At 37.9% G+C, this 27,772-nt stretch overlaps 1 protein-coding gene across 1 annotated transcript in view; it reads left to right on the top strand.

The window, feature by feature from the left end:
* The window catches only part of LOC124616677, a 169,005-nt gene that overhangs the window by 87,617 nt on the left and 53,616 nt on the right, over nucleotides 1-27,772 (top strand). The window contains exons 7-9 of the mRNA XM_047145006.1: nucleotides 5,793-5,991; nucleotides 6,077-6,201; nucleotides 7,118-7,320. Of these exons, the coding sequence (XP_047000962.1) occupies nucleotides 5,793-5,991; nucleotides 6,077-6,201; nucleotides 7,118-7,320 (527 nt within the window). The remainder of the gene's footprint in view (nucleotides 1-5,792; nucleotides 5,992-6,076; nucleotides 6,202-7,117; nucleotides 7,321-27,772) is intronic.

Here is a 27,772-nt window from a genome sequence, read left to right as displayed (position 1 = left end):
CATGACTCAGCTTTAGTCATTCTACATATTGACAGCAGGTTAGTGGTATCGCTTACTAAAAACACCACAGACAGAAGTAGGTTGGATGAATGATTTTCAGTGAAATGTGATTCAGTGTTGCTTGCTTTTTAGACAAGATATTATAATGCTGATACAGGAAATGTTGAAGTCCAGAACTGCAAATAGTTGGACATCACCTGTTTGTAATGTATTTCAGAAACACCTTGATTCATTTTGTTATTGACCACAAGCAATAATTTGAATCCAAAGCAGAGCAAACAGCATCCCCCCACTCCCCCATTATCATCACCACACCACTTGCATCACTGCACTAAATAAATGACACTGCACATTCATTCTAATTTATCAGTACCTTCTGGACAGCAGCGTTTCTTTGAAAACCAAGCCTCATCACCTCTCAGGGAATAATAGTGCCACTGGCCTTTGTAACTAAGCTAAATTGAATTTCTCCACAACTGTTGACAGTGAGTTTGATGAATGATTCATACAAGGAGTAGTCATAAAAAATCAAGCTCAGATTCTGAAAGTTCTTCTCTGCATATTCATCATTCAGTACAACATATTTTTTCCAATGATAGATGACTTGATGGAGACCTTGGTTGTAGAGGTCTGCATTATGACTGTTCAAAAAATGCTTCACCTACAAACTCACCTCACTGTCACAGAATGGTTTATTTTTTCAAGGGAAGAGGAAGAAGTCAAGAGATTATGGGGAAGGGGAGAGGGGGATGGGAGAGGGGGAGGGGAGGGGAGAGAGGGAGGGGAGCGGATTGTGAGACCCACAGCTAATCTTAAGCCATAGTGGATGGTTTTCTCCTTTCGATAATAATCATTGTTGAAAGAGACGACAAAAAATGCCAGATTTGAAATAATTATAATAGCGACATTGTGTTGGATGATGTTGCTCCAAAATAAAAATTGAGTGTCATACTTGTGAAGAAAATTTGTGGCTTTTGCTGTTGTGTTGCAACCAGTCTAAGACATATATCTTGCAAGGTGACATATCATTCTAATCTCAAACATCTAGCTGCAAAAGCATAATAAGTTGTTCATCCTGCAAAAAGTGATTTATCCAATCATTGTGAATCATTCAAATGAAGGAAAGTCTATCTTAGTACACAAGAAAGTTAGGGATTATTTGTAAAAATTCTTTGATCATTACCGTATGTCTGTAGCATATTTTGACTTAATGTTGTCAAAAATTAAAACTAATTTACAAAAGAAAAAAAAATTAAGTTATATAATAGTGCTGGTGCAGAAGAAAGACTTATAGTAACATTAAGGTAAGTTTTTGTTGTTAAATAGAGTGAGTGATTTATTGACATAAACTTAACATTAGCAAGTTTATGTTGCAAGTTCATGTTAATTGCTTAATCACTTCTAATATTGTTCAAATGACAAGTACAACAAAGTTTTCAGATACTAACAAACACAGGCAGTAAAGCATGTGGTTGATGCATGGCTGGTGATAAAAGGGCAGTGTGACAGGGGTGTGAGCAACCACTGCTGTGAAAAATTTATGCCCTGAACCACTCCATAGTGACAGCCAGGGGTAGAAGCTTCCTGGAAAGACAATTCCACCCCAGTGTGGCGTCTTCCATTTGAACCAGTCAGTTCTATTTCTTATGCAACAAAAATTGTTTAACTTCATCACTTAGTGTGACTTTAGCTTATGAGATAGCAAGAGTGATGGCATCTTCTGCAGAATGAGCTGGGACATTGTCAAGGCAAAACACCCCAACCCATGATACTTTTTGTTCATAGTCTCTTGTAATTTTCTGAAGATAATTTGGTAGTATGTTCCTGTGACAGTTTGTCCCTTACAAGCATAATCTTTTAGTACTATGCCACACCAGACAAAAAAATGTTAATCGCTTTCCCCAATGATGCCTGGGTCTTCGCCTTTGTCGGCAGTGGTGACTCTACATGTTTCCAGTCCTTGTTCCTTAGTTTTATGGTCACAGTGATACACCTATCACTCATCCAACTGGAAGCCTGCTAATCACTTATGGTGGAGCATTGTTTCTGTACACTCCCTTAAACTCTGCATAGATTGGTTCAGCATTGTTCCCCTTCCAATGTAAAACCTAAACTACCCAATGAAATCCCACTTCATCAGTGGGCTGCCCCCCCCCCCCCCCCGCCCCCCCTCCCACAATGAACCATGGACCTTGCTGTTGGTTGGGAGGCTTGCATGCCTCAATGATACAGATAGCCGTACCGTAGGTGCAACCACAATGGAGGGGTAGCAGCCTTTTCAGTAGTTGCAGGGGCAACAGTCTGGATGATTGACTGATATGGCCTTCTAAAAAACACCAACCAAACCGGCCTTGCTGTACTGGTACTGCGAACGGCTGAAAGCAAGGAGAAACTACAGCTGTAATTTAGTGGGAATTAGTGGGAATTAGTGAAGTTCAGTGGCAGGAGGAACAAGACTTCTGGTCAGGTGAATACAGGGTTATAAATACAAAATCAAATAGGGGTAATGCAGGAGTAGGTTTAATAATGAATAAAAAAAATAGGAATGCAGGTAAGCTACTACAAACAGCATAGTGAATGCACTATTGTGCCAAAGATAGGTACGAAGCCCACGTCTACCACAGTAGTACAAGTTTATATGCCGACTAGCTCCGCAGATGACAAAGAGAGTGATGAAATGTATGATGAAATAAAAGAAATTATTCAGATAGTGAAGGGAGACAAAAATTTAATAGTCATGGGTGACTGAAATTCCATAATAGGAAAAGGAAGAGAAGGAAACGTAGTAGATGAATATGGAATGGGGGTAAGGAATGAAAGAGGAAGCCGCCTGGTAGAACTTTGCACAGAGCATAACTTAATCATAGCTAACACTTGGTTGAAGAATCATGATAGAAGGTTGTATACATGGAAGAAGCCTGCAGATACTGACAGGTTTCAGATAGATTACATAATGGTAAGACAGAGATTTAGGAACCAGGTTTTAAACTGTAAGACATTTCCAGGAGCAGATGTGGACTCTGAGCTCAATCTATTGGTTATGAACTGTAGATTAAAATTAAAGAAACCGCAAAAAGATGTGAATTTAAGGAGATGGGACCTGGATAAACTGACAGAACCAGAGGTTGTAGAAAGTTTCAGGGAGAGCATTAGGGAACAATTGCCAAGAATGGGGGAAAGAAATACAGTAGAAGGAGAATGAGAAGCTTTGAGAGACAAAATAGTGATGGCAGCAAAGGATCAAGGGCTAATACAAATCCTTGGGTAACAGAAGAGATACTGAATTTAATTTGTGAAAGGAGAAAATACAAAAATGCAGTAAATGAAGCAGGCAAAAAGGAATACAAACATCTCAAAAATGAGATCAACAGGAAGTGCAAAATGGCTAAGCAGGGATGGCTACAGGACAAATGTAAAGTTGTAGAGACATATCTCACTAGGGGTAAGATAGATACTGCCTAGAGGAAAATTAAAGATACATTTAGAGAAAAGAGAACCACTTGTGTGAATATCAAGAGTTCAGATGGAAACCCAGTTCTAAGCAAAGAAGGGAAAGCACAAAGTTGGAAGGAGTATATAGAGGCTCTATACAAGGGTGATGTACTTGAGGACAATATTATGGAAATGGAAGAGAATGTAGATGAAGACGAAATGGGAGATACTGTGTGAAGAGTTTGACAGAGCACTGAAAGACCTGAGTCGAAACAAGGCACTAGGAGTAGACAACATTCCATTAGAACTACTGGTAGCCTTGAGAGAGCCAACCCTGACAAAACTCTACCATCTGGTGAGCAAGATGTATGAGACAGGTGAAATACCCTCAGACTTCAAGAAGAATATAATAATACCAATCCCAAAGAAAGCTGGTGTTGACAGATGTGAAAATTACTGAACTATCAGTTTAATAAGTCACGGCTGCAAAATACTAACACGAATTCTTTACAGGCGAATGGAAAAACTGGCAGAAGCCGACCTCGAGGAAGATCAGTTTGGATTCCGTATAAATGTTGGAACAGGTGAGGCAATACTGACCCTATGACTTATCTTAGAATTTAGATTAAGGAAAGGCAAACCACCATTTCTAGCATTTGTAGACTTAGAGAAGGCTTTTGACAACGTTGACTGGAATACTCTCTTTCAAATTCTGAAGGTGGCAGGGGTAAAATACATGGAGTGAAAGGCCATTTACAATTTGTACAGAAACCAGATGGCAATTATAAGAGTCGAGGGGCATGAAAGGGAAGCAGTGGTTGGGAAGGGAGTGAGACAGGGTTGTAGCCTATCCCCAATGTTATTCAATCTGTATATTGAGCAAGCAGTAAAGGAAACAAAAGAAAAATTCGGAGTAGGAATTAAAATCCATGGAGAAGAAATAAAAACTTTGAGGTTTGCTGATGACATTTTAATTCTGTCAGAGACAGCAAAGGACCTGGAAGAGCAGCTAAACGGAATGGACAGTGTCTTGTTAGGAGGATATAAGATGAACATCAACAAAAGCAAAATGAGGATAATGGAATGTAGTCGAATTAAATTGGGTGATGCTTAGGGTATTAGATTAGGAAATCAGACGCTTAAAATAGTAAATGAGTTTTGCTATTTGTGGAGCAAAATAACTAATGATGGTCGAAGTAGAGAGGACATAAAATGTAGACTGGCAATGGCAAGGAAAGCGTTTCTGAAGAAGAGAAATTTGTTAACATCGAGTATAGATTTAAGTGTCAGGAAGTCTTTTCTGAAAGTATTTGTATGGAGTGTAGCCATGTATGGAAGTGAAACATGAATGAAAAATAGTTTAGACAAAAAGAGAATAGAAGGTTTCAAAATGTGGTGCTACAGAAGGATGCTGAAGATTAGATGGGTAGATCACATAACTAATGAGGAGGTACTGAATAGAACTGGGGAAAAGAGAAATTTGTGGCAGAACTTGACTAGAAGAAGGGATCGATTGGTAGGACATATTCTGAGGCATCAACGGATCACCAATGTAGTATTGGAGAGCAGCGTGGAGGGTAAAAATCGTAGAGGGAGACCACGAGATGAATACACTAAACAGATTCAGAAGGATGTAAGTTGCAGTAGGTACTGGGAGATGAAGAAGCTTGCACAGGATAGAGTAGTATGGAGAGCTGCATCAAACCAGTCTCTGGACTGAAGACCACAACAACAACAGTGGCCTGTGCCATTTTTTTTAACTCGTCTGCCTACCCTGTGTGGCACGTTATGATACTGTGTTGCTAGGATTGCACAAATGTACCTTTTTTGAGGTGATAATTAAAACTTTAGGACTACTCCTCATACAATGTATTTTAAAGCTAAGCAGTAATATCCATCATTTTATTAGGCCTGTTAGAGCAATGGCTGGGCTTATTATTTGCTTGACACTATTACTTCTTAAAAATGTTACTGTCAGTGGACCTGTGCACTTGTACTCCTACATAATCCCTCAAAACAAAATGCCTGAATTCATGAATCCTTGAACTATTCCCAATCAAACCCACACACTTCTGTCTGTTGAGTCATTCTCATACAAAACATATCTATGACACTGAGACATAGTGCAGTCACTCAGATACCCCAGATTTATAAGCTAATACTATGCAGTGCGTGCTCAACAAAGTGTCTGGAGACTTTTGGCTATGTACTGAACTCTGAAAGTTACGGTCTAGCTTATTTAATGCATATCTCTGAATTACAGAAACTATAGACTTGTGATGCTCTTCTGTAGAGCTCAACATTTTCACTTAATTAATGATCAATCAACTTCAATACAATTATTTATTTTTATTTTCTAGCTATGTAAATGTTATCCTAAATTCAGTCAATCCTTGTCAACTGACGTGGCCAGATAGCAATACGTGTCTTCGAATAAGGATGACTGTGCCAGTAAACAATACAAATACATCCATATATGAGTTAACTTCAAGGCATATTAATGACATGTGGAATAAACATGCTACAAACTATTTATCTTCGTTTTCAAAGGAAATGAAGGTAACATTATTGCTGAAACATGCAGTATTTTTTATAATTATTATTATGATGAAGTTACTTCATTTAATGAATTTATCTGTTGCAGGTGTACAAACCTCCAGATGGTTCAAATTTTATTATGTGGATTGCAGTGTCTGCAGGTACTGTAGTAGTATTTTCCATATTTCTGGTTTTGATATGGAAAATTGATATCTTCAAGGAAAATAACAGGTAAATACTTTTACTTGCAATCAGAAAGCTTCATTATGTTCTGAGGCCAATATGTTGTCATATTTATAAACCTCAGAAGAAAAATGAGTCTAAAAACAAAGAATAGTCCTAAATGCAAAAAATCATACTAGAAATAATTTTAATTGACCACAGCAGTATTGCTCGATAAAGCAAAAGATCTGAATTGTGCAAAACATATCACAATAGAAGTAAATTTGCAGGAACAATCCATCAAAAAAACTGAAGCTCTTGGAATGATGGAAAAAACTATAAACACTGTTGTTTTCTTTAAATTTTCTCCACTCTCTTCACTATTGAAAGAGTGGTAATATAGCCAATATGCTATATTGTTTATGCTCACAAAGTAAATATCACAACAAGGTTTTGAAATAAGAAAGTGAGAAAAGAGTCTTGTTTGCTCAACTCTCACTTGCTTAGGTATGTGCTGCTCCCAAAGACATCAATTCTGGCTTCTTAGCACTTCACCAACCCATCTCATTTAATCATGTAAAACTTCATACAGTACTTTTCTATGTATTTCTGCTCTACATTTAGATCACTTACAGGCCTGACTTGTCTGTTACCAAGAAAGAGCAGGCATATTGGAAGCCAGTGGAAACCTATGACGTTTTACCTTTGTTTGTTCCATGTTTATGATTTTGTATTTATGGAATGCAATGATACACCCATCCCATAATCGTTTGATCAATTTTGACCATTTAAAAGTGATGCCATTTGTCATGCTGGAAAATATTAAATGTAACTCAGTAATATATAGTGTTATGAACTGTAAATAGAGGTTGTCCAACTCACCTAACTGGTGTTACTTTAACTGGCAAAAATTTTAATCAAAAGAGTGTTTTACACATATCAAATACTCATTAAAATAAAATAACTCATCCTTTTTTTCCAACAGGGAAAGCAAACTTGTGCAGGAAGATGACGTACGTAGGTCGACACTTAATGACATCCTCATCTCAGTGCCTCCGTCATTTCCAGCTGACAAATTTGATCCAGAGGATCACAAAATGGTGTCTTGGAATGGTGATATGCACAAGGATTCCATCACATCTGTTGGAGTGAGAGATACCATTCCAAAATATGGTCCACCCAAGGGTTGTAAGTAGGCCTATATATTATTTCATTATGCTATTATACACAGAAATAATGTTTATAGTACATTGCAAAGGCATAATTTTACAATATATATTATACTAACCACTCACTCCTAAGAATTTTCTTTGGATTCATTCATTTATTTGTTCACTGCATTCAGAAGATCCTATCAAGAAGAAGAAGATTTAGATATTCATAACTAATTAAGGCATACGTTAAACAAAGAAAAGCAAACCATAGACATTTAATCTGTATACTGCATAAATAACAAACTGTAACTATACTGATTAGTTCCATTCATACTTGTGCCAGCTAAATTTAATCAAATACATTTGAAAGAAAGCTGCTGCCTCCTAAGTTACACTAAATAGCTGTTGTTTATTTCCTACTAGCGCGTTATTATTTATGCTACTTGGCTACATCAGTCTTCAAATAAAAGATTTCAGCATTTCCCTTGCAATTCTATCCAAAAAATAAATTAACTGACTCCACAACTATAGACATTTGAAGTATTTTCATGGTAACTGTTTTCAAACCATCTAACATTAATTGCGTTCTGATAAACAGTGCCTTACTGTAGCTACTTAAATATCAATGTAACATATAGATAGTCCTTTGCACTTCATTGTATGGGAATAAAATTTAAAACAAATAGTCATGAAAGAATAATAAGAATGTGAGGGAATAACAAAGACAACATACATGTTTAGGAGTACACACTGACAACTAAATGTTTTGGAGAAAGAGTTCCTGTTTCAAATATTGATACTGGAAACCATCTCAAAGAGCAGTTGAGTTACTCAGATATGAATAACAGGATTCATGTGAAGAATGGTGAAATTAATTATTCAACCAGCTTTAAGGACATTAAAGTTTCCTACCAATGAACCGAAGTCTGCCAGTAGCTTTAGCTATGACTGAGCCTCTGTGATTGTCCCATTGTATATTTCCACAAATTATTACAACCATGAGTTGACTGCTTTCAGTTGTGACTCATTGATTTTGTATTTTGTGAAGTGATCAGTTTTACATATCTGAATACCTACAGCAAATTGCCACTGTTTTGACCACTTTGAGTTCTTACTAAGATCTAACTGAGTATTTGTGCAGCTTTTTGTGGTGGTACTTCATTACAGACGGTCATGGTCTGAAGATAATAAACCTTTTTAAACCATACATGTGGCTGGTAGCTGTTTTTTATATAAATTATAAACCTTAATTTCATTATTTTTCAAATGCCTAAGTTTACTATTGGTATTGTTTGATAGGTCATTAATATACAACATAAACAGCAATAGTCTCAACACAGTTCAATGTAAACTGATTGATCTGTGCATTCTTTCAGCTACTGGGCATAGTTTTTTTGTTCGGAAAATCTATGGTGTATTATGATTAGAAAAGAGGGGTCATCTCAGCCACAAATTCTATATAGAATATGATAAGGATTCCACTGGACCCTGAAGCCTTGTTCAGTTTCAGCAATGTCAGTTGTTTCTATCTATACTATTGTCACTAATATCTATTTTGAAGACTTTTTTTCCAATCATGCCAGTAGTAGTTTCTTTTCTACTATAGCAATTTCAGTATTACTCTAGTGCCAAACATAAATATTCAATGCATAATGTTACTTACTGTATTTACTCGAATCTAAGCCACACTCAAATCTAAGCTGCACCTGAAAAATGAGACACGAAATCAAGGAAAAAAAAAAAAATTCCCGAATCTAAGCCGCACCTGAAATTTGAGACTCGAAATTCAAGGGGAGAGAAAAGTTGTAGGCCGCACCTCCAAATCAAAACAAAGTTGGTCCATTGTAATATGAGACACAATTTAGGCCGAATGAATGACTATACAGCTACAGTAGTTTGGTTTGAGTCGTAAGCTTAGCAGTTAAGCTTTACCAGGTAGCCATTGCTATGCATCAGGCGCTCCGTCCGTATTTATATGGGTACCCTTCCTTTTTCACGTGCTTCGTCTCGTTTGAATTGATTGCTTATTTTTCTTTGATCTGATAAGTGCCATTCTCTTCGTTATAGGTGTTTACGTCACTATAAACTGAAAATGCATTGTTTGTCGCATTCTGATAATGAGTGTTTACAGCCAGTCGCTGCTCGCGGCATGGCTTGTTTTTGTACACACTACCGCCGCTTACAATTAAAAAAAAAAAAAAAAGAGAGGAATCGTCTCATTAGCGAAACAATGGCAAGAGACTGCTATTTGTTGTTACTTACACTACTGCTTTCTTTGATAATGATCAACAAGAACCAAATAATAGACTGCGTATGATAGATGATGTTCTGAACGAGAGTTTAGCAAAAATTTTTCTCAGTTTTAAAATCTTTGCAGACGCCTCTTTAGTACGTTACATTCTGCACAGAAATAAGAGTCATCCTAGATTTAAAAATCTAGTCAATTGCCGTGCTTCATTTCTGATTGTATCACTATTAGGCATAAGAATAATATGAATATAAACATGACATGATATGTATATTCTTCCGTGTTTGCTGTCGTCTCACTCTAGTTTAGTAGTTTATTAGGCAGACAGGATTTAAATGAGATAGCAGCAAACACGAAAGAATACATGGCAAAATGTTTATATTCATATTATACTTATAGTGAAGAGAATACTGCATGTGATTCACAATTCATAAAAGTTCATATTAGAAACCATCTCTTCTCATAGGTAGGAAAAAATTCAGAACGTAGAGTTGGCCATATTGACAAACATCCCAAACAATCTTTCCAGTCGGATTTTTGTAGTACATTGAAATGCTGCTACATTGGAAGATTAACAATACGGAATTTGTATTTACTTTGTTGGATAATGTATGAAAATGCAGTGGTCGAAAATTGAGGCACAGAAAAAAGCTCATATTCCACCTTTTTTTTTTTTAATTTATTTACTGACGCAAAGGTTTTGGCGCCAGTATTTATCTTTGTGCCTGCAAAGCATGCCTGTGTAGCGCTACATATATTGGACGACAGAAGTTAGTTGTGGCGGCACCTACCAGCATTTTTCAGAACTTCCGCTTACTTTGCACTCGATTCTAAGCCGCAGGCTGTTTTTTGGATTACAAAAACCGGAAAAAAAGTGCGGCTTAGATTCAAGTAAATACGGTATGTCAGTGATCACTGCAGTTGCTTCCTTTGCTATTAAGTGTGACACAGCCATACAAGGGTACTGTTACTTATAATGCATATCTGTGCCATGAAAGGGCACTGAACAGTTATACTCAACAATGGCATAATGAGGAAAGTCTAATAGCAGAATGAAATTTCTACTGTCATAACCTGAAAATGACTTCCTATAAGCAATCAATACAGGTTGTGGATGTATCATTTATATCACTCAACTGTGCAGGGTCACTGGCTGGATCTGTTTGGAACAGCGGGCCTCTCCACTGTCTTTTGTCTTCCCACAATCTTTCCATCTCCACCTTATCCAGTCTTCTCTTCTCTATTGCATGCAGTTCTGCACTCCATCCAGCCACCTGTCTTTTCATCTTTTCCCCTTTACTTTCATCTTGTTTGTCTTTCTGGGTATCCTCTTTCCTCCAGTTGCTTAACATTTCAATATCATCTAAGCCCTGATTCCTCCATCATACCCTAGCTTGTAACGGTTCCTCCTTCACTTATTCCCTGGTTCTCCCATCCCTTAACCTGTCCACCTTTGTTATTCTAATACAATTTTTTTCAAAAAATTAATCTTACTAGCTTTGATTTTGCTTCCATCTCTCCTCCTTTTCAGGTCTTTGGGGCATATGTCAGATTGAAACATAATATATCCAACATATATTCCTTTTGCTGTTTTGAGGGATGTTCTTGCTGCATATCACTTCTGACTCTCTTTTGAAATTCTAATGTTTACCTCTCACACTCATTTATTTCGCTGTCATTTCCTCCATTCTCCTTTATAACTCTTCTCAGATACTTGAAATTCTCTACTTTCCTCAGTCATTTCCTGCCACTTGTTTTCCATCTCTGATTCTCTCCTTCATCCTGGTTATGATCATGATTTCACGCTTACGTATGCCAAATTTAATCCCATATCCCTGTATTATTTGTTGCCACACATCAAACTGCTCCTGCACTTCCTCCTCCTCCTTTTCCCAAGTCATCAAATCGTCTGCAAATATCACTGCTTTCATCTTTTCTTCCCTAATTACTTCTGCCACTCTGCTCAGTCACTACAATGAGGAGTAATGGTGAGAATGCACCCCTCTGCTTCAACTCTCTCTTCTGTTTCAGGCAAATTGATTCCTCAGCTCTCACTTTAAAACAGCTCACACTACATTTGTACATTTCTCTTATCCTCCATATAGTATGCTTTTCTACTCATCTGTTCCTGAGGAGCTTCCACACCTTGCTTCTAAATATACTATCATATGCTTTTTCAGTATCTAGGAAGGCTACCAGTAGATCTATTCCACATTCATACTGGTCTTCCTGCAGATGTCTTACAGCAAAACATAGATCTGTTGACCTTCCTCCTCCAAACCCATATTGTTCTTCTCTCATCCTTCCTTCTATGTTTGTGTCTGAATTTGTGTTTCCAAAACTTTCTCAAAGACCTGCGCACAATAGACCATTAATGTGATTCCCCAATAATTATTATGCTCTTTTCTATTACCTGTCTTGAATGCTAAGATAGTTATTTCCTTCTTCTAGTCTTTTGAGCCCCCTCTCTCTGTCTACACAATTTTCATGACTTGATGGAGCCATTGTATCCTCACCTCTTCTGCTGCTTTCAACATCCCTACACTCAGTTCATGCAAACATTGGTGCCTTTTTTCCTCTTATCTTTCTCATTGCATCTTCTGTTTCTTTCCATTTTAAGTCATTTTCAGTTTGTAGTTCCTCTTCTTCCTCCTCATTAGGTCTCCAGTTGGGTTAAGGATATCTTCAAAATTATTCCTCCACATGATAGAGTTTATCCTTATTTTCTACCTCCTGGACACTTTCACTCACCATCTGAACAAAGTTTGTTTATTTTTATTTATTTATTTTTATTTATTTGTTTATTGTTCCGTGGGACCACATTTAGGAGAAGTCTCCATGGTCATGGAACGAGTCAATACATGAAATTATAACACGATTGTAGAAACAGATAAAATGAAACAAGTCGTTAGTTTAAATAAAGAAAATCAAGAATGTAACACTGGAATTTGCTTAATTTTTTATCTCTTCCAGGAGCTCCTCGACAGAATAGAAGGAGTGAGCCATGAGGAAACTCTTCAGTTTAGACTTAAAAGTGTTTGGGCTACTGCTAAGATTTTTGAGTTCTTGTGGTAGCTTATTGAAAATGGATGCAGCAGAATACTGCACTCCTTTCTGCACAAGAGTCAAGGAAGTGCATTCCACATGCAGATTTGATTTCTGCCTAGTATTAACTGAGTGAAAGCTGCTAACTCTTGGGAATAAGCTAATATTGCTAACAACAAACGACATTAAAGAAAATACATACTGTGAGGGCAATGTCAAAATTCCCAGACTATTGAATAGGGGTCGACAAGAGGTTTTCGAACTTACACCATACATAGCTCGAACAGCCCGTTTTTGAGCCAAAAATACTCTTTTTGAATCAGAAGAATTACCCCAAAAAATAATACCATATGACATAAGCGTATGAAAATATGCGAAGTATACTACTTTTCGTGTTGAAATGTCACTTATTTCAGATACTGTTCTAATGGTAAATAAAGCGGCATTTAGTTTCTGAACAAGATCCTGAACATGGGCTTTCCACAACAGCTTACTATCTATCCGTACGCCTAGGAACTTGAACTGTTCCGTCTCGCTTATAACATGCCCATTCTGTCTGATTAAAATGTCAGTTCTTGTTGAATTGTGGGTTAGAAACTGTAAAAACTGAGTCTTACTGTGATTTAGCATCAAATTATTTTCCACAAGCCATGAACTTACTTCATGAACTACATTATTTGATAATGTTTCAATATTACACACAAGATCCTTCACTACCAAGGTGGTGTCATCAGCAAACAGAAATATTTTTGAATCACCTGTAATACTAGAAGGCATATCATTTACATAAATAAGGAACAGCAGAGGCCCCAGCACCGACCCTTGGGGAACGCCCCATTTAACAGTGCCCCATTGGGACTGAACATCATTACCACTCTCAATATTGCGGAGGATTACCTTCTGCTTTCTGTTCTTAAAGTAGGAGGCGAACCAATTGTAAGCTACTCCCCTTACTCCATAATGTTCCAACTTCTGCAGTAATATTTTGTGGTCAACACAGTCAAAAGCCTTCGTTAAATCAAAGAAAACACCTAACGTTCTCAACCTTTTATTTAATCCGTCCAAAACCTCACAGAGAAAAGAGAATATAGCATTTTCAGTTGTTAAGCCATTTCTAAAACCAAACTGTACATTTGACAGCAAATTATGTGAATTTAAATGCTGCAGTAACCTTGTATATACAAGCCTCTCGATAACTTTAGCAAACACCGATGGAATAGAAATAGGTCTATAATTGTCAACATTATCCCTGTCTCCCTTTTTATAAAGTGGCTTCACTACCGAGTACTTTAATCGGTCAGGAAACCGACCACTGCTAAAGGAAAAGTTACAGATATGGCTAAGTACTGAGCTAATATACGTGGAACAATACTTCAGTATTCTGCTAGATACCCCGTCATATCCATGAGAGTTCTTGGTCTTTAGTGATTTAATTATTAACTCAATCTCCCTCTTGTCAGTATCATGGAGGAGCATTTCAGGTAACAGTCTCGGAACACTTTTTTCTAAGAGCGCTATATGATTCCCTGTTGGGACTAGGTTTCTATTTAGTTCACCTGCTATATTCAGAAAGTGATTATTAAGTACTGTACATATATGCGACTTATCAGCAACACGGACATCCCCACTACGCACTGATTCTATATCCTCGACCTGTCTCTGCAGACCACCCACTTCCTTTACGACTGACCATATGGTTTTAATTTTATCCTGAGACTTAGCTATTCTATCTGCATACCACATACTTTTTGCCTTCCTAATAACTTTTTTAAGCACCTTACAATACTGTTTGTAATGGGCTGCTGCATTTAGATTTTGACTGTTTCTAACGTTTTGATATAATTGCCACTTTGTTCTACAAGATATTCTTATCCCTTTAGTCAGCCACCCAGGCTGCCTGTTTGTGCTAGTACCCTGTTTTAAACGTTCTAACGGAAAGGAACTTTCAAAGAGCACGAGAAAAGTCTTGAGGAAAGCATTATATTTATCGTCTACTGTATCAGCACTATAAACATCTTGCCAATCTTGTTCCTTGATAAGGTTTACAAAAGTCTGTACAGCAACTGGATCAGCTTTCCTAAAAAGTTGGTAACTATATTTAACATGTGTTGAAGCACAAAAATCTTTTAGACTTAAAATTTGTGCATCATGATCTGAAAGGCCATTCACTTTTTTGCTAACAGAATGCCCTTCTAATAATGACGAATGAACAAAAATATTGTCTATGGTTGTTCTACTGTTCCCTTGCACTCTCGTTGGAAAGAATACGGTTTGCATAAGATTATATGAATTAAGGAGGTCTACCAGCATCCTTTTCCTTGCACAATCACTTATACAATTAATATTGAAGTCACCACATATAACTAACTTTTTGTATTTCCTATAAAGTGAACCAAGAACCTCCTCTAGCTTTAGCAAAAATGTTGTGAAATCGGAGTCTGGGGATCTATAAATAACAACAGTAAGAAGTTTAGCTCCACTAAATTTAACCACACCTGCACAACATTCAAACACCTTTTCAGTGCAGTACTTTGAAACATCAATTGACTCAAATGGGATACCGTTTTTCACATACATGGCTACTCCCCCACACCGCAAAGAGCTCCTAGAAAAGCTGCCAGCCAACCTGTATCCTGGTAAAGGAAGCCTCTGAATTATCTCCTTATTTAAGAAGTGTTCAGATATACCAATAATTTCAGAGTCAACATCTATAAGCAGTTCACTAACTTTATCTCGAATACCTTGTATATTTTGATGAAATATACTAATTCCCTCATTAATCGGATACCCAAGCTTTGTAGAAAGTGGTTTCTTTGTTAGAGAGACTTCCCTTAAGCAGGAATACCTATCAGCTGACTTCAATCTAAAAAAGGTACAGCTCTAACACCCACAACTACCGGAATTTTCCCATGAGTGATCCCACCACCCCCACCTATGCTGTCACCTATAAGTTTTGCCAACCTCCCCTTCCCATACCTGTTGAGGTGCAGGCCATGTCTAGTGAAACCCGTCCTACTGATAGACTCCACCGACACCACTGAAATGTGACTCATGACTTCTGTCATCAGCGCACCCCCAAGTCTCATGTTATTACGCCTGACGGCTATATTAAGATGAGGCCGATCGTGACGCTGAAACAGTTCCACGAAATGCACATTCGTGTTGCCAGTCTGAGTGGCTATCTTTTCCAGGTCACCATCTATGTCATACTTCCCATCCCTATCAATACTATTACCAGCCCCACCCACAATCACTACCTGATCCTCTTTAGTAAAATCCCTACATAACCCCCCTATGTTAAAAGTCACCTGAGCCAATCCTGCATTAGGCTTCACAATGCTGGTGACCTGGTACTCACTCCCCAATACTTCCTGCAACTGCTGGCCTACACCTCTACCATGAGAACTACCTAACAGCAGAACCTTCTTCTTTCTCTTAGACTTTGCAACTGTCCTAGCCACCGTAACTGCTGAGGTCTGCTGCATACTTCCTACATCTACAGCTACTAGAGATTCCTCTCCACTAGACTCTGACAGTTGGTCATATCTATTACAAACACCAATAGTAAAACTATCTGAAAATCTCCTTCTCCTAGCAGATCTCTTGCCAACAGCCAGCTCCCATTCCCCAACCCCCTTCTCCCTCCTCATCCTATCTAGCTCCTCCTGTGCGTTTTTCAACTGCACCTGAAGGGCACAGATCTTACGCTCCTGCTCCTCTATCAACTTACTCTTGCTACATAACCTGCAGTTCCAGGAGAGGATCTCACCAGAATGCCCACTGGCTTCCCCACTGCATTCCCCCCAGTGAAAATACTTCGAACAAGTCTCACACCGCAATCCACTACTCACGAACCTACGGCAAAGCCCACACTTCTCACTCATGGTAAAATTTTACAATTATTGAAACAAGAAAACAACTTTATCTAAGTTCCGCTACTACAATAAGAAGATGTTAAAAACTGACTACAATTATCACAAACTTGCTCTACAAGGGAAGTAACTACTATTATTGACAGTATTAATCAACAAAAAATGAGAATATAACAAAATACTAACACAGAAAGAAAATCAAACGTCTAATGACAGTAACGAAACTGAAAGCAGTTCGCAAAAATTTCTTCTGAAGTTATTTCACCGGAAAACACCAAGAACACCGGTTGAAGACTACTAAAGTTCCTAAATAAACTACTATACACAAACAATTAATTAGTACTTAGCTTTCGATGCGCCGCTACAGCTGCAACTGGTCAGCGCGGAATGTAAACACGGGTAAGAGGTTAAGTTGCTCGATACGAAACACTCACAAATATCAGGCCACAACACACGAAATGCAGAGGTGAATGAAGAAACCACTAATAAGTCACTTATATAGTAAATATTATCACAAAAACAGTTAAAATATATATCTGAAAACTAAAAATAGATGAAAACTTAGAGAGCGATCTCACACGCAGTCACGCGCTTATGACGTCACACCTTCCTATTACTTTTAACCATCCCATATAAGACCTTTTCTGGACCTTCTCTACGCTCCACCATCGTTGTAGGCCACTCCTCAATCCACCTTCTTCTCTCCTCTACCATCACTCTCTTTGACTATTCCTTGGCTGGTTCTCTTCCCTTCCCTCTTCTGTCCATTTCTGGAACCACACCCCAAAGGATCTATTCTTCTTCTGCATTATATCTTTCATTTTTATATTCCATCATGGTGTTTCTTTCCATCTCTTTTTGTTTCTTGTCCTCCCACATACTACTTGGGTAGCTCTTACTAATGTCCTATTGCATCTACCCCATTCTTCTTCCACCATTTTTGGTTCCTCCAACAGGAGATTTTCCTTCACTATCCTGAGGTACTCTGCCCTGGTCTCTTCTTCTTTCGGCTTCCTCTTCTCTGGCTAATCAGCCACAATGATCTCCCAAAAGCTTCTTCTCCAAAGACTATATCTGGTTAAAGGAATTTATTAAAATACTTCTCTATCCTTGAAATAATTTTGGTACTCATAAAATACTTTTCATTTCAATCACTTTATATTTTCAACTTTCACAGACAATAACTTCTGCGAGCTAACTTATTCCTTAAACATTAGGCTCATTTACACACATTCAAATAGGATACATGTGCCTTGCTTCGTTCATAGCCAATAATTGAAGTAATTCAAAAGTCTCTAGTCTCAAATGAGTCCAATACATGAATGAACATAGAAATCTACATTCAATTGTTCATTAGTCTTTTTACAATCAACACAGACACTAAACAGCACTGAATACTGCATAAAGGTTACTTGTTCTTCTCAACCCGTGCACGGAGACTCTGTGGACTGTACAGCAGGTACTTGTGTGCTGTCGTTTGGCCGCCGGTTCCATCTTTTTCTCGTAACTGGTTTTTTCTTTTTCTTTTTTCACCTGCACATACAAATAAGCAATGCGCAGTGAGGTGTGTATTCATTTCTCCCACTCACCTCTAAAAAATTGGGTGTTCGAAACAGTGGAAGGCCGAGTGGTTCTAGAATTTACTCCAAAATTCTTGAAGCACTACATATTTCCCCCCTTAAATCAAACACGCGATATTTTATACAATCAAAATATAAATTTATATCACATACAATTCTAGCAATATACACTCCAACCTAGATCTTTGTACTCATTTAAAATAAACTCTAGCTAATGTTTCATATATTACTCTCACTCTATTTTGACATCAACCCTGAATATTCCATTGTGATCTAGTAAGCTTTTTTAATATTCTAATATTTAGGATTTGTTAGGACTCTGTCTCACTTCCTAATCTCAAACTCCAAGTGTTCACAACATTTGAGTACATTATTCTTTAGTCTAATGCTTTACACTGCTTCTTTATTATGCAATGTTCTTATTATTTATAAACTTTTTGTAGTCTGGAGGAACTCTGGGCAAAATAAAAGTGTTGCTACTGACACTCATAAAACATAATAATGCTAGTGAAGTATAGAATTCAAACTTACCACAATAATTTCTACAAAATTTTGTGACTTTTGTCACGATACTGTTCTTTCCCCTCTAGAAACAGTATCTGTACCTCACATATGGGTTGATCCTGTGAGTACCCTTTCTCCTTCTGTTTTGGTAGGTATGCTCCATTTTTAATTCCTATTTTCCTATGGTACAGGTCAATTCCCTTCTTGGTGTCCCTATCCGCACAGTATAGGGCAGCCTTTCTTAGGTCTGCCTATCTGCCCTTTTCATCCAATACATGCTGGGTGCACACCCCCCCCCCCCCCCCCCTATCCTTCTTGAGTAAGCCTCATGGTTCATTGCCCTAGTATACACCTTTGTGTACACTATAATTAAATGTTACCTGATAAAATTAAAATCTACTTTCACACTTCACGCTCCCTTTCTCATACTTCTCTTTTATACCCTACAGTCCTCCATTACTCATCAACTTCTACTTTTCCAGTATCTACTTCATGCCTACATACATTATTCAATATATATATAACATGCTTACTTAGGTTATAAGAGTCCCACTATCCTACAAGTCATCAGAATATTTGTTAAACTGACCTCTCTGGCTTATGTTCTCTTTCCTTATTCATACTTCCTACTTAGATATACTCGATGTAAAATTATCACAGTTTTTATGTCTATGCAATATAAAATCGTCATTGTTCTTATAAATATATTTCCTATATATACATATTAATAAACGGCTATGTGATAGTTTTTCCAAGTAACTAGGTGATGTATTTCCTAATATACATGTTGATCTCCATGCTACTCCATCCTGTGCAAGCTTCTTCGTCTCCCAGTACCTACTGCAACCTACATCCATCTGAATCTGTTTAGTGTATTCATCTCTTGGTCTCCCTCCACAATTTTTAGCCTCCACACTGCCCTCCAATACTAAATTGGTGATCCCTTGATGCCTCATAATATGTCCAACCAAGCAATCCCTTCTCCTAGCCAAGTTGTGCCACAAATTGCTCTTCTCCCCAATTCTATTCAATACCTCCTCATTAGTTATGTGATCTACCCATCTAATCTTTAGCATTCTTCTGTAGCACCACATTCTGAAAGCTTCTATTCTCTTCTTGTCTAAACTATTTATCATCCACGTTTCACTTGCATACACTCCATACAAATACTTTCAGAAACGACTTCCTGACACTTAAATCTATAATCGATGTTAACAAATTTCTCTTCTTCAGAAAGGCTTTCCTTGCCATTGCCAGTCAACATCTTACATCCTCTTTACTTCAACCATCATCAGTTATTTTGCTCCCCAAATAGCAAACAATGTTAACAAATTTCTCTTCTTCAGAAAGCCTTTCCTTGCCATTGCCAGTCATCATCTTACATCCTCTTTACTTCAACCATCATCAGTTATTTTGCTCCCCAAATAGCAAAACTCATCTACTGCTTTACGTGTTTCACTTCCTAATCTAATTCCCTCAGCATCACCTGACTTAATTTGACTACATTCCATTATCCTCGTTTTGCTTTTGTTGATGTTCATCTTATATCCTCCTTTCAAGACACTGTCCATTTGGGACAGCTGCTCTTCCAGGTCCTTTGTTGTCTCTGACAGAATTACAATGGCATCGGCGAACCTCAAAGTTTTTATTTCTTCTCCATGGATCTTAATTCCTACTCCATATTTTTTTGTTTCCTTTGCTGCTTGCTGAATATACAGATAGAACAACATCAAGGATAGGCTACAATCCTGTCTCACTCCCTTCCCAACCACTGCTTTCCTTTCATGCCCCTCAACTCTTATAACTGCCATCTGGTTTCTGTAAAAATTGTAAATAGCCTTTCGCTTCCTGTATTTTACCCCTGCCAACTTCAGAATTTAAAAGAGAGTATTCCAGTCAACACCGTCAAAAGCTTTCTCTAAGTCTACAAATGCTAGAAATGTAGGTTTGCCTTTCTTAAATCTATTTTCTAAGATAAGTCATAGGGTCAGTATTGCCTCACGTGTCCCAACATTTTTACGGAATCCAAACTGATCTTCCCCAAGGTCGGCTTCTACCAGTTTTTCCATTCACCTGTAAAGAATTCGTGAATTTGTGTTAGTATTTCGCACCTGTGGCTTATTAAACTGATAGTTAGGTAATTTTTACATCTGTCATCACCTGCTTCCTTTGGGATTGGAATTATCATATTCTTCCTGAAGTCTGTGGGGTATTTCGCCTGTCTCATACATCTTGCTCACCACATGGTAGAGTTTTGTCAGGGCTGGCTCTCCCAAGGCTATCATTAGTTCTAATGGAATGTTGTCTACTCCCGGGACCTTGTTTCAACTTAGGTCTTTCAGTGCTCTGTCAAACTCTTCACGCGGTGTCATATCTCCCATTTCATCTTCATCTACATCCTCTTCCATTTCCATAATATTGTCCTCAAGAACATCGCCCTTGTATAGACCCTCTATATACTCCTTTCACCTTTCTGCTTTCCCTTCTTTACTTAGAACTTGGTTTCCATCTGAGCTCTTGATATTCATGTAAGTGGTCTTCTTTTCTCCAAAGGTCTGTTTAATTTTCCTGTAGGCAGTATCTATCTTACCCCTAGTGATATACGCCTCTGCATCCTTACATTTGTCCTCTAGCCATCCCTGCATAGCCATTTTGCACTTCCTGTCGATCTCATTTTTGAGACGTTTGTATTCCTTTTTGCCTTCTTCATTTACTGCATTTTTGTATTTTCTCCTTTCATCAATTAAATTCAATATCTCTTCTGTTACCCAAGGATTTCTACTAGCCCTCATCTTTTTACCTACTTGATCCTCTGCTGCCTTCACTATTTCAACTCTCAAAGTCACCCATTCTTCTTATACTGTATTTCTTTCCCCCATTCTTGTCAATCATTCGCTAATGCTCTCCCTGAAACTCTCTACAACCTCTGGTTTTGTAAGTTTATCCAGGTCCCATCTCCTTAAATTCCCACCATTTTGCAGTGTCTTCAGTTTTAATCTACAGTTCATAACCAATAGATTGTGGTCAGAGTCCACAACAGCCCCTGGAAATGTCTTACGATTTAAAACCTGGTTCCTAAATCTATGTCTTACCATTATATAAAATATCTGAAACCTTCTAGTATCTCCAGGCTTTTTCCATGTATACAATCTTCTTTCATGATTCTTGAACCAAGTGTTAGCTATGATTAAATAATGCTCTGTGCAAAATTCTACCAGGCAGCTTCCTCTTTCATTCCTTACCCCCATTTCATATTCACCTACTATGTTTCCTTCTCTTTCTTTTCCTACTATCAAATTCCAGTCACCCATGACTGTTAAATTTTCATCTCCTTTCACTATCTGAATATCTCATCATACATTTCATCAATCTCTTCGTCATCTGCGGAGCTAGTTGGCATATAAACTCATACTGCTATGGTAGGCGTGGGCTTCATCTCTATCTTGGCCACAATAACGCGTTCACTATGCTGTTTGTAGTAGCTTACACGCAGTCCTATTTTTTTATACATTATTAAACCTACTCCTACATTACCCCTATTTGATTTTGTATTTATAACCCTGTATTCTTCTGACCAGAAATCAGGGGAGTACAGGGTTATTATATACATATTAATAAATATCTACATGATAGTTTTTCCAAGTAACTAGGTGATGTAGAACCATAACAATAATCAACCATAAGTGCATATTTCTCTACGTGCACATTCTTTCCCCCTACAGCACTTGACGATTCTCACATCCTTTTAATCTGTGCTTTTGTTGTTTGCGTCTGCATGTTATGGTGTGTGTATGTGGAAGTGTGTTTGTGTAGCCCGATTCTTTGGCCTACTTATATGAAATAAGTTGAAGGTTTTTGGAAACCATGGAAAATAAGAAGGACTTCAGTGATAGAAATATATGCATATGCAAATAGGGAAAGATAGACCGGTACTCGGATGAGAAGTAAGAAAAGAAAAAGTAGAAATGGTTGCTAAGATTGAAGGAGAGAAAGAAGATAGCCCCAAAGACAGGAAAAACCTTCCCACCACCCTTCCCCAGGATCTCTACTTCTCTGGTACTTGAGAGAGAAGCCAGAGGAGGTATGATGTTAAACGTCTCCTACAGAACGGACATTCTCACCTTCACCTTTGAAGTCCCCAAAGAAAAATCTTAGCAACCCCTATGGAATGGCAAATGGTGAAGAATCAGTCACACTTGTCTGCGTGGATTGTCTGAAAGGTGTGGTGTGTGTTTAGTGTTAGTCGTGCTTGTACTTACACTACCCACCCCTTCCAAAACTAATACAAACCCTCCCATCCACTTCACAACTCATAAAAGGTACAAAATGTTCTATAAAAATAGAAAATTATACACTAGATAACATATTTGTTTAGTCATTCAGTTTATAATATACTTTTGTACACACATAAAATCTTCTGTTCAGTTTATGTTGTCTTGACATCACTCAGTTTAAATAGTACCATCATATTATACTTCCCACTAATATAACATTCTGTTCATTTCACTTCATGTCTAGAGATCACTGTTCATCCGTGATTCTCTGAAATTGGTCTCAATCTTGTAGTCATATCTGGTTTCCTATGTACCAAAATTATAGGATAGTTTAAGAATTCAAGAATAGATTACAGAACAGTTTAAGATTTGAAGGGAATTCAGTGCAGGAAAAATAGTACAGAAGAAACACCAAAAACAACTAGGGATCCGACGGTCATCACACCGCCCATTAACACAGAATGTTAACGTCCCTGTGACTCTGCTCGGATCCCATAGATCTGACATTAACCCCACTCGGGAATGAGATTTTCACTCTGCAGCAGAGTGTGCACTGTTATGAAACTTCCTGGCAAATTAAAACTGTGTGCCGGACCGAGACTCGAACTCGGGACCTTTGCCTTTCGCGGGCAGGTGCTCTACCACCTGAGCTACCCAAGCATGACTCACGCCCCGTCCTCACAGCTTTACTATTGCCAGTACCTCGTCTCCTACTTTCCAAACTGAACGTCCAATTTATTATTTACTTGATTATTCACTGGGTCAATTTCTCTACTTAAATTAGCATTCTGTGCATCTAGCTTTTCAGTTAAATTTACACCTTATGCTTCTAGTTTTTCACTTAAATTCACGCTCAGTTCGTCTCTCAAGGAAGCATTGTGAGCATTTGACTCTGTTCTCTGGTCATCTAACTTAGCATCTAATCTAGAATATACTGAGCCTATCTCCTTTCTTAAAGCAGCAATTTGAGCATTTACAGCTGCTGAATCTGCTCGCTGGGCGTTAATTAAATTCACTAATTCAGACGTCTGGCATTTCCCTAGTAACTTTAATAGCTGTGACTGGTTCTGCTAGTTGCTGTTCTTGATCCATATTCGTTTTACTCTTAGCTTTGGTGATCATTAAAAAAATTCACCTCTGAGTATAATAACTATACTAACAGTTTATCATTCAACCGTTTCCTCAACTTTACCAAATAATAGTTGTTTTTTGCTCACCTGGCATAAAGTTCTAGCTGCGTTGGTGAGCGAATGTGCAATCAGTGCCGGTGGACAGCACTGGTGCCGGTGGCGTCAAATGTTGGTTTCAGTGTCATTGTCAGCGAGCGGACGCAGAGTCAGCACCAGTGAGCAGCAGCTGGTTCAGTCGGCTTTGGTGGCTAGTTACTGCGTCAGCATCAGCGCTACGTATGTGTGTAAAGACTGCTTACTCCCCACACCCAATCTTCTTAGTCGAAAGTTTGAGGTCTTCTCTCCGGTTTCTTGCCGCTACTACTTTCTCTTGTATTTTACTGTGTCGCATTTGCAACTTTCTTCCATTGATTTATTGGACACAATACAATTACTGGAAACAGTTCCTGTATCTTCTTCCTGTTTCTGTCTTAAAATTCCCATTTCCTTCAGGTCCTGTCACTTGGGTGGCCACATTCTAACATTTTCAGACGACAAGTGTGTTATTGGGTTGCAAGGCATGTGCGTCTCTCAATTCAGTTAACCTGCATGCTGTGTGTAGCCGATCCTCTTCTCTGGGTAATAAGCTACATTGATCTCCCAAAAGCTTCTTCTCCAAAGGGAAAGGAATTTATTAAAATACTTCTCTAACCTTGAAATAATTTTGGTATTCATAAAATACTTTTCAGTTCAATCACCTTATATTTTCAGCTTTCACAGACAATAAATTCTGCAAGCCAACTTATTCCTTAAACAATAGACTCATTTACACACATTCAAATAGCATACATGTGTCTTGCTTCATTCATAGCCAAGACTTGAAGTAATTTAAAAGTCTATAGTCTAAAACGAGTCCAATACAAGAATGAACATAGAAATCTATATTCAATTGTTCATTAGTCTTTTTACAATCAACACAGACACTAAACAGTACAGAGTCCTACATAAATTTTATTGTTCTTCTCTATCCATACTCGGAGATTCTGTGGACCATACAGCAGGTACTTGTCTGCCGCCATTCGGCCGCTGGTTCCTTCTTTCCATCTTTTTCTCGGAACATAGTTTTTTTTAAAAAAAAAAAATAATAATAATAATAAAATCCTGCACATACAAATAGCCGATGTGCAGTAGGGCGTATTCGTTTCTCCCACTCACCTCTAAAATATGAGGTGTTCAAAATGGTGGAAGGCTGAGTGGTTCTAGAATTTACACCAAAATTCTCAAAGCACTACAGTATCTGTGATGTTCCTATTCATTTCACTATTGTAGGAGATATATAGTTAACTACTGACTTTAGTACAAAGTCATTCACTTTTCTTGAACCAGGAATTCTTAACCAACAAACCATTCCTTTGGCAGAGCTCTGACTACCTTTCACCTAACACAATTTTCACTGCTCCAACCCTCTGGACCATGCAGATATTCATATCTTTGTCTCTCCCTTCCAGCAAGTGTGTTTAAATCCCCAATTACTATCGCATTCTTTCCTTACATCTGTTTCTGCATTGCCTCTTTAAATTCTTGTTTTTCTACCGATAAGCAGCTTGTATGTGGGCATAAACTTCTAATATCTCCAAATACTTTCAATTCAGTGATATTTTTATCTTCATCTTCTTGTCAGTTATTCTTTTCAATTTTTCTTGCAACCCATCTTTCACTATTACTCCCACTATATCTCTCCTTCCATCATCATTCCTGCTCCAGTATAATTGATAGCATTTTCAGTTCTCTCCTTCCTTCTCCTTTCCATCTCCCTTCTGTCAACCCCAATACATCCAACTTCCTTCTCTCTGTCATACCCACAGTCTACCTTGCCTTCCCAGTAAATGCCTAAATATTCAATGTTCCACATCATAATCCATGTTTACAGCCGTGTCTTTGTATATTATATCTATCCTTCTAAATCTACATAAAAACTCTGAAAGCCACCATACGGTGAACAGCAGAGGGTGCCTTTTATCATTACTAGTCATTTCCTTTCCTGTTCCACTCACAAATAAAGCAAGCAAAAAATGACTGTCTATATGCCTCCATAACAACACTAATTTCTCTTATCGCATTCTTGTGGTCCTTACACAAAATGTATGTTGGTGACAGCAGAATTGTTCTGTAGCTGGTTCAAATGATGGTTCTTTAAATTTTCTCAATAATGTATGTCATTATCAGGAGAAACAAAACGTGTTCTGTGTATCAAAGTGTGGAATGTCAGATCCCTTAATTGGGCAGGTAGGTTAGAAAATTTACAAAGGGAAATGAAACAACGGAAAATCCAGAACGGAATCTAACACTATTATGAAAAGGAAAGTTGCTACTCACCATATAGTGGAGATGCTGAGTGGCAGTTACATACAACAAAAAGACTCCCACAATTAAAGCTTTAGGCCGTTAAGGCCTTCGTCCACAATAGACGACACACACACAAACACACACACGCACACACGCATATACAACCACACAACTGCAGTCTCACGCAACTGAAACCACAGTGTGCCTGAGACTGCAGTTGTGTGTGCAAGTTGCGTTTGTGTGTGTGTGTGTGTGTGTGTGTGTGTGTGTGTGTGTGTGTGTGTCATCTGTTGTGTATGAAGGCTGAAAGCTTTAACTGTGAGAGTCTTTTTGTTGTGCCTATCTGTGACTCAGCATCTCCGCTATATGATGAGTAGCTACTTTCATTTACATAATATTGTAAGAAGGGAAATGGATAGGTTAAAGTTAGATATAGTGGGAATTAGTGAAGTTCAGTGGCAGGAGGAACAAGATTTCTTGTCAGGTGAATACAGGATTATAAATACAAAATCAAATAATGGTAATGCGTGGGTAGGTTTACTGAAGCATTAAAAATATAGTAGTAGGTGAATATGGACTGGGTGTAAGGAATGAAAAAGGAAGCTGCTTGGTAGAAATTTGCACAGAGCTTAACTTAATCATAGCTAACACTTAACTTTAAGAATCATAAAAGAAAACTGTATATATGGAAGAGACCTGGAGACAATGGAAGGTTTCAGATAGATTATGTAATGGTAAGACAGAGATTTAGGAACCAGGTTTTAAATTGTAAGATATTTCCAGGGGCAGATACGGACTCTGACCACAATTTATTGGTTATGAACTGTAGATTAAAACTGAAGAAACCGCAAAAAGGTAGGAATTAAAGGAGATGGGACCTGGATAAACTGAAAGAACCAGAGGTTATAGAGAGTTTCAGAGAGAGCATTAGGAAAAGAAATACAGTAGAAGAAGAATGAGTATCTTTGAGAGATGAAATAGTGAAGGCAGCATAGGATCAAGTAGGTAAAAAGACAAGGGCTAGTAGAAATCCTTGGGTAACAGAAGAGATATTGAATTTAATTGCTGAAGAAAGAAAATATACAACTGCAGTAAATGAAGCAGGTGAAAAGGAATACAAATGTCTCAAAATTGAGATCAACAGGAAATGCAAAATGGCTAAGCAGTGATAGCTAGAGGACAAATGTAAGGACGTAGTAGTATATATCACTAGAGGTATGATAGATACTGCCTACAGGAAAATTAAAGAGGCCTTTGGAGAAAAGAGAATCATCTGTACGAATATCAAGAGCTCAGATGGGAAACCAGTCCTAAGCAAAGAAGGGAAAGCAGCAAGAGTTCAGATGGGAAAACAGTCCTAAGCAAAGAAGGGAAAGCAGAAAAGTGGAAGGAGTATATAGAGGGCCTATACAAGGGTGATGTTCTTGAGGACAATATTATGGAAATGGAAGAGGATGTAGATGAAGATGAAATGGTAGATATGATACCGCATGAAGAGTTTGACAGAG

Source organism: Schistocerca americana, chromosome 5, assembly GCF_021461395.2.
Source record: "Schistocerca americana isolate TAMUIC-IGC-003095 chromosome 5, iqSchAmer2.1, whole genome shotgun sequence".
NCBI classification, from domain to species: Eukaryota; Metazoa; Arthropoda; class Insecta; order Orthoptera; family Acrididae; genus Schistocerca; species Schistocerca americana.
Note: the sequence above shows the minus strand (reverse complement) of the source record. Positions and strands in the feature narration are given on the sequence as shown.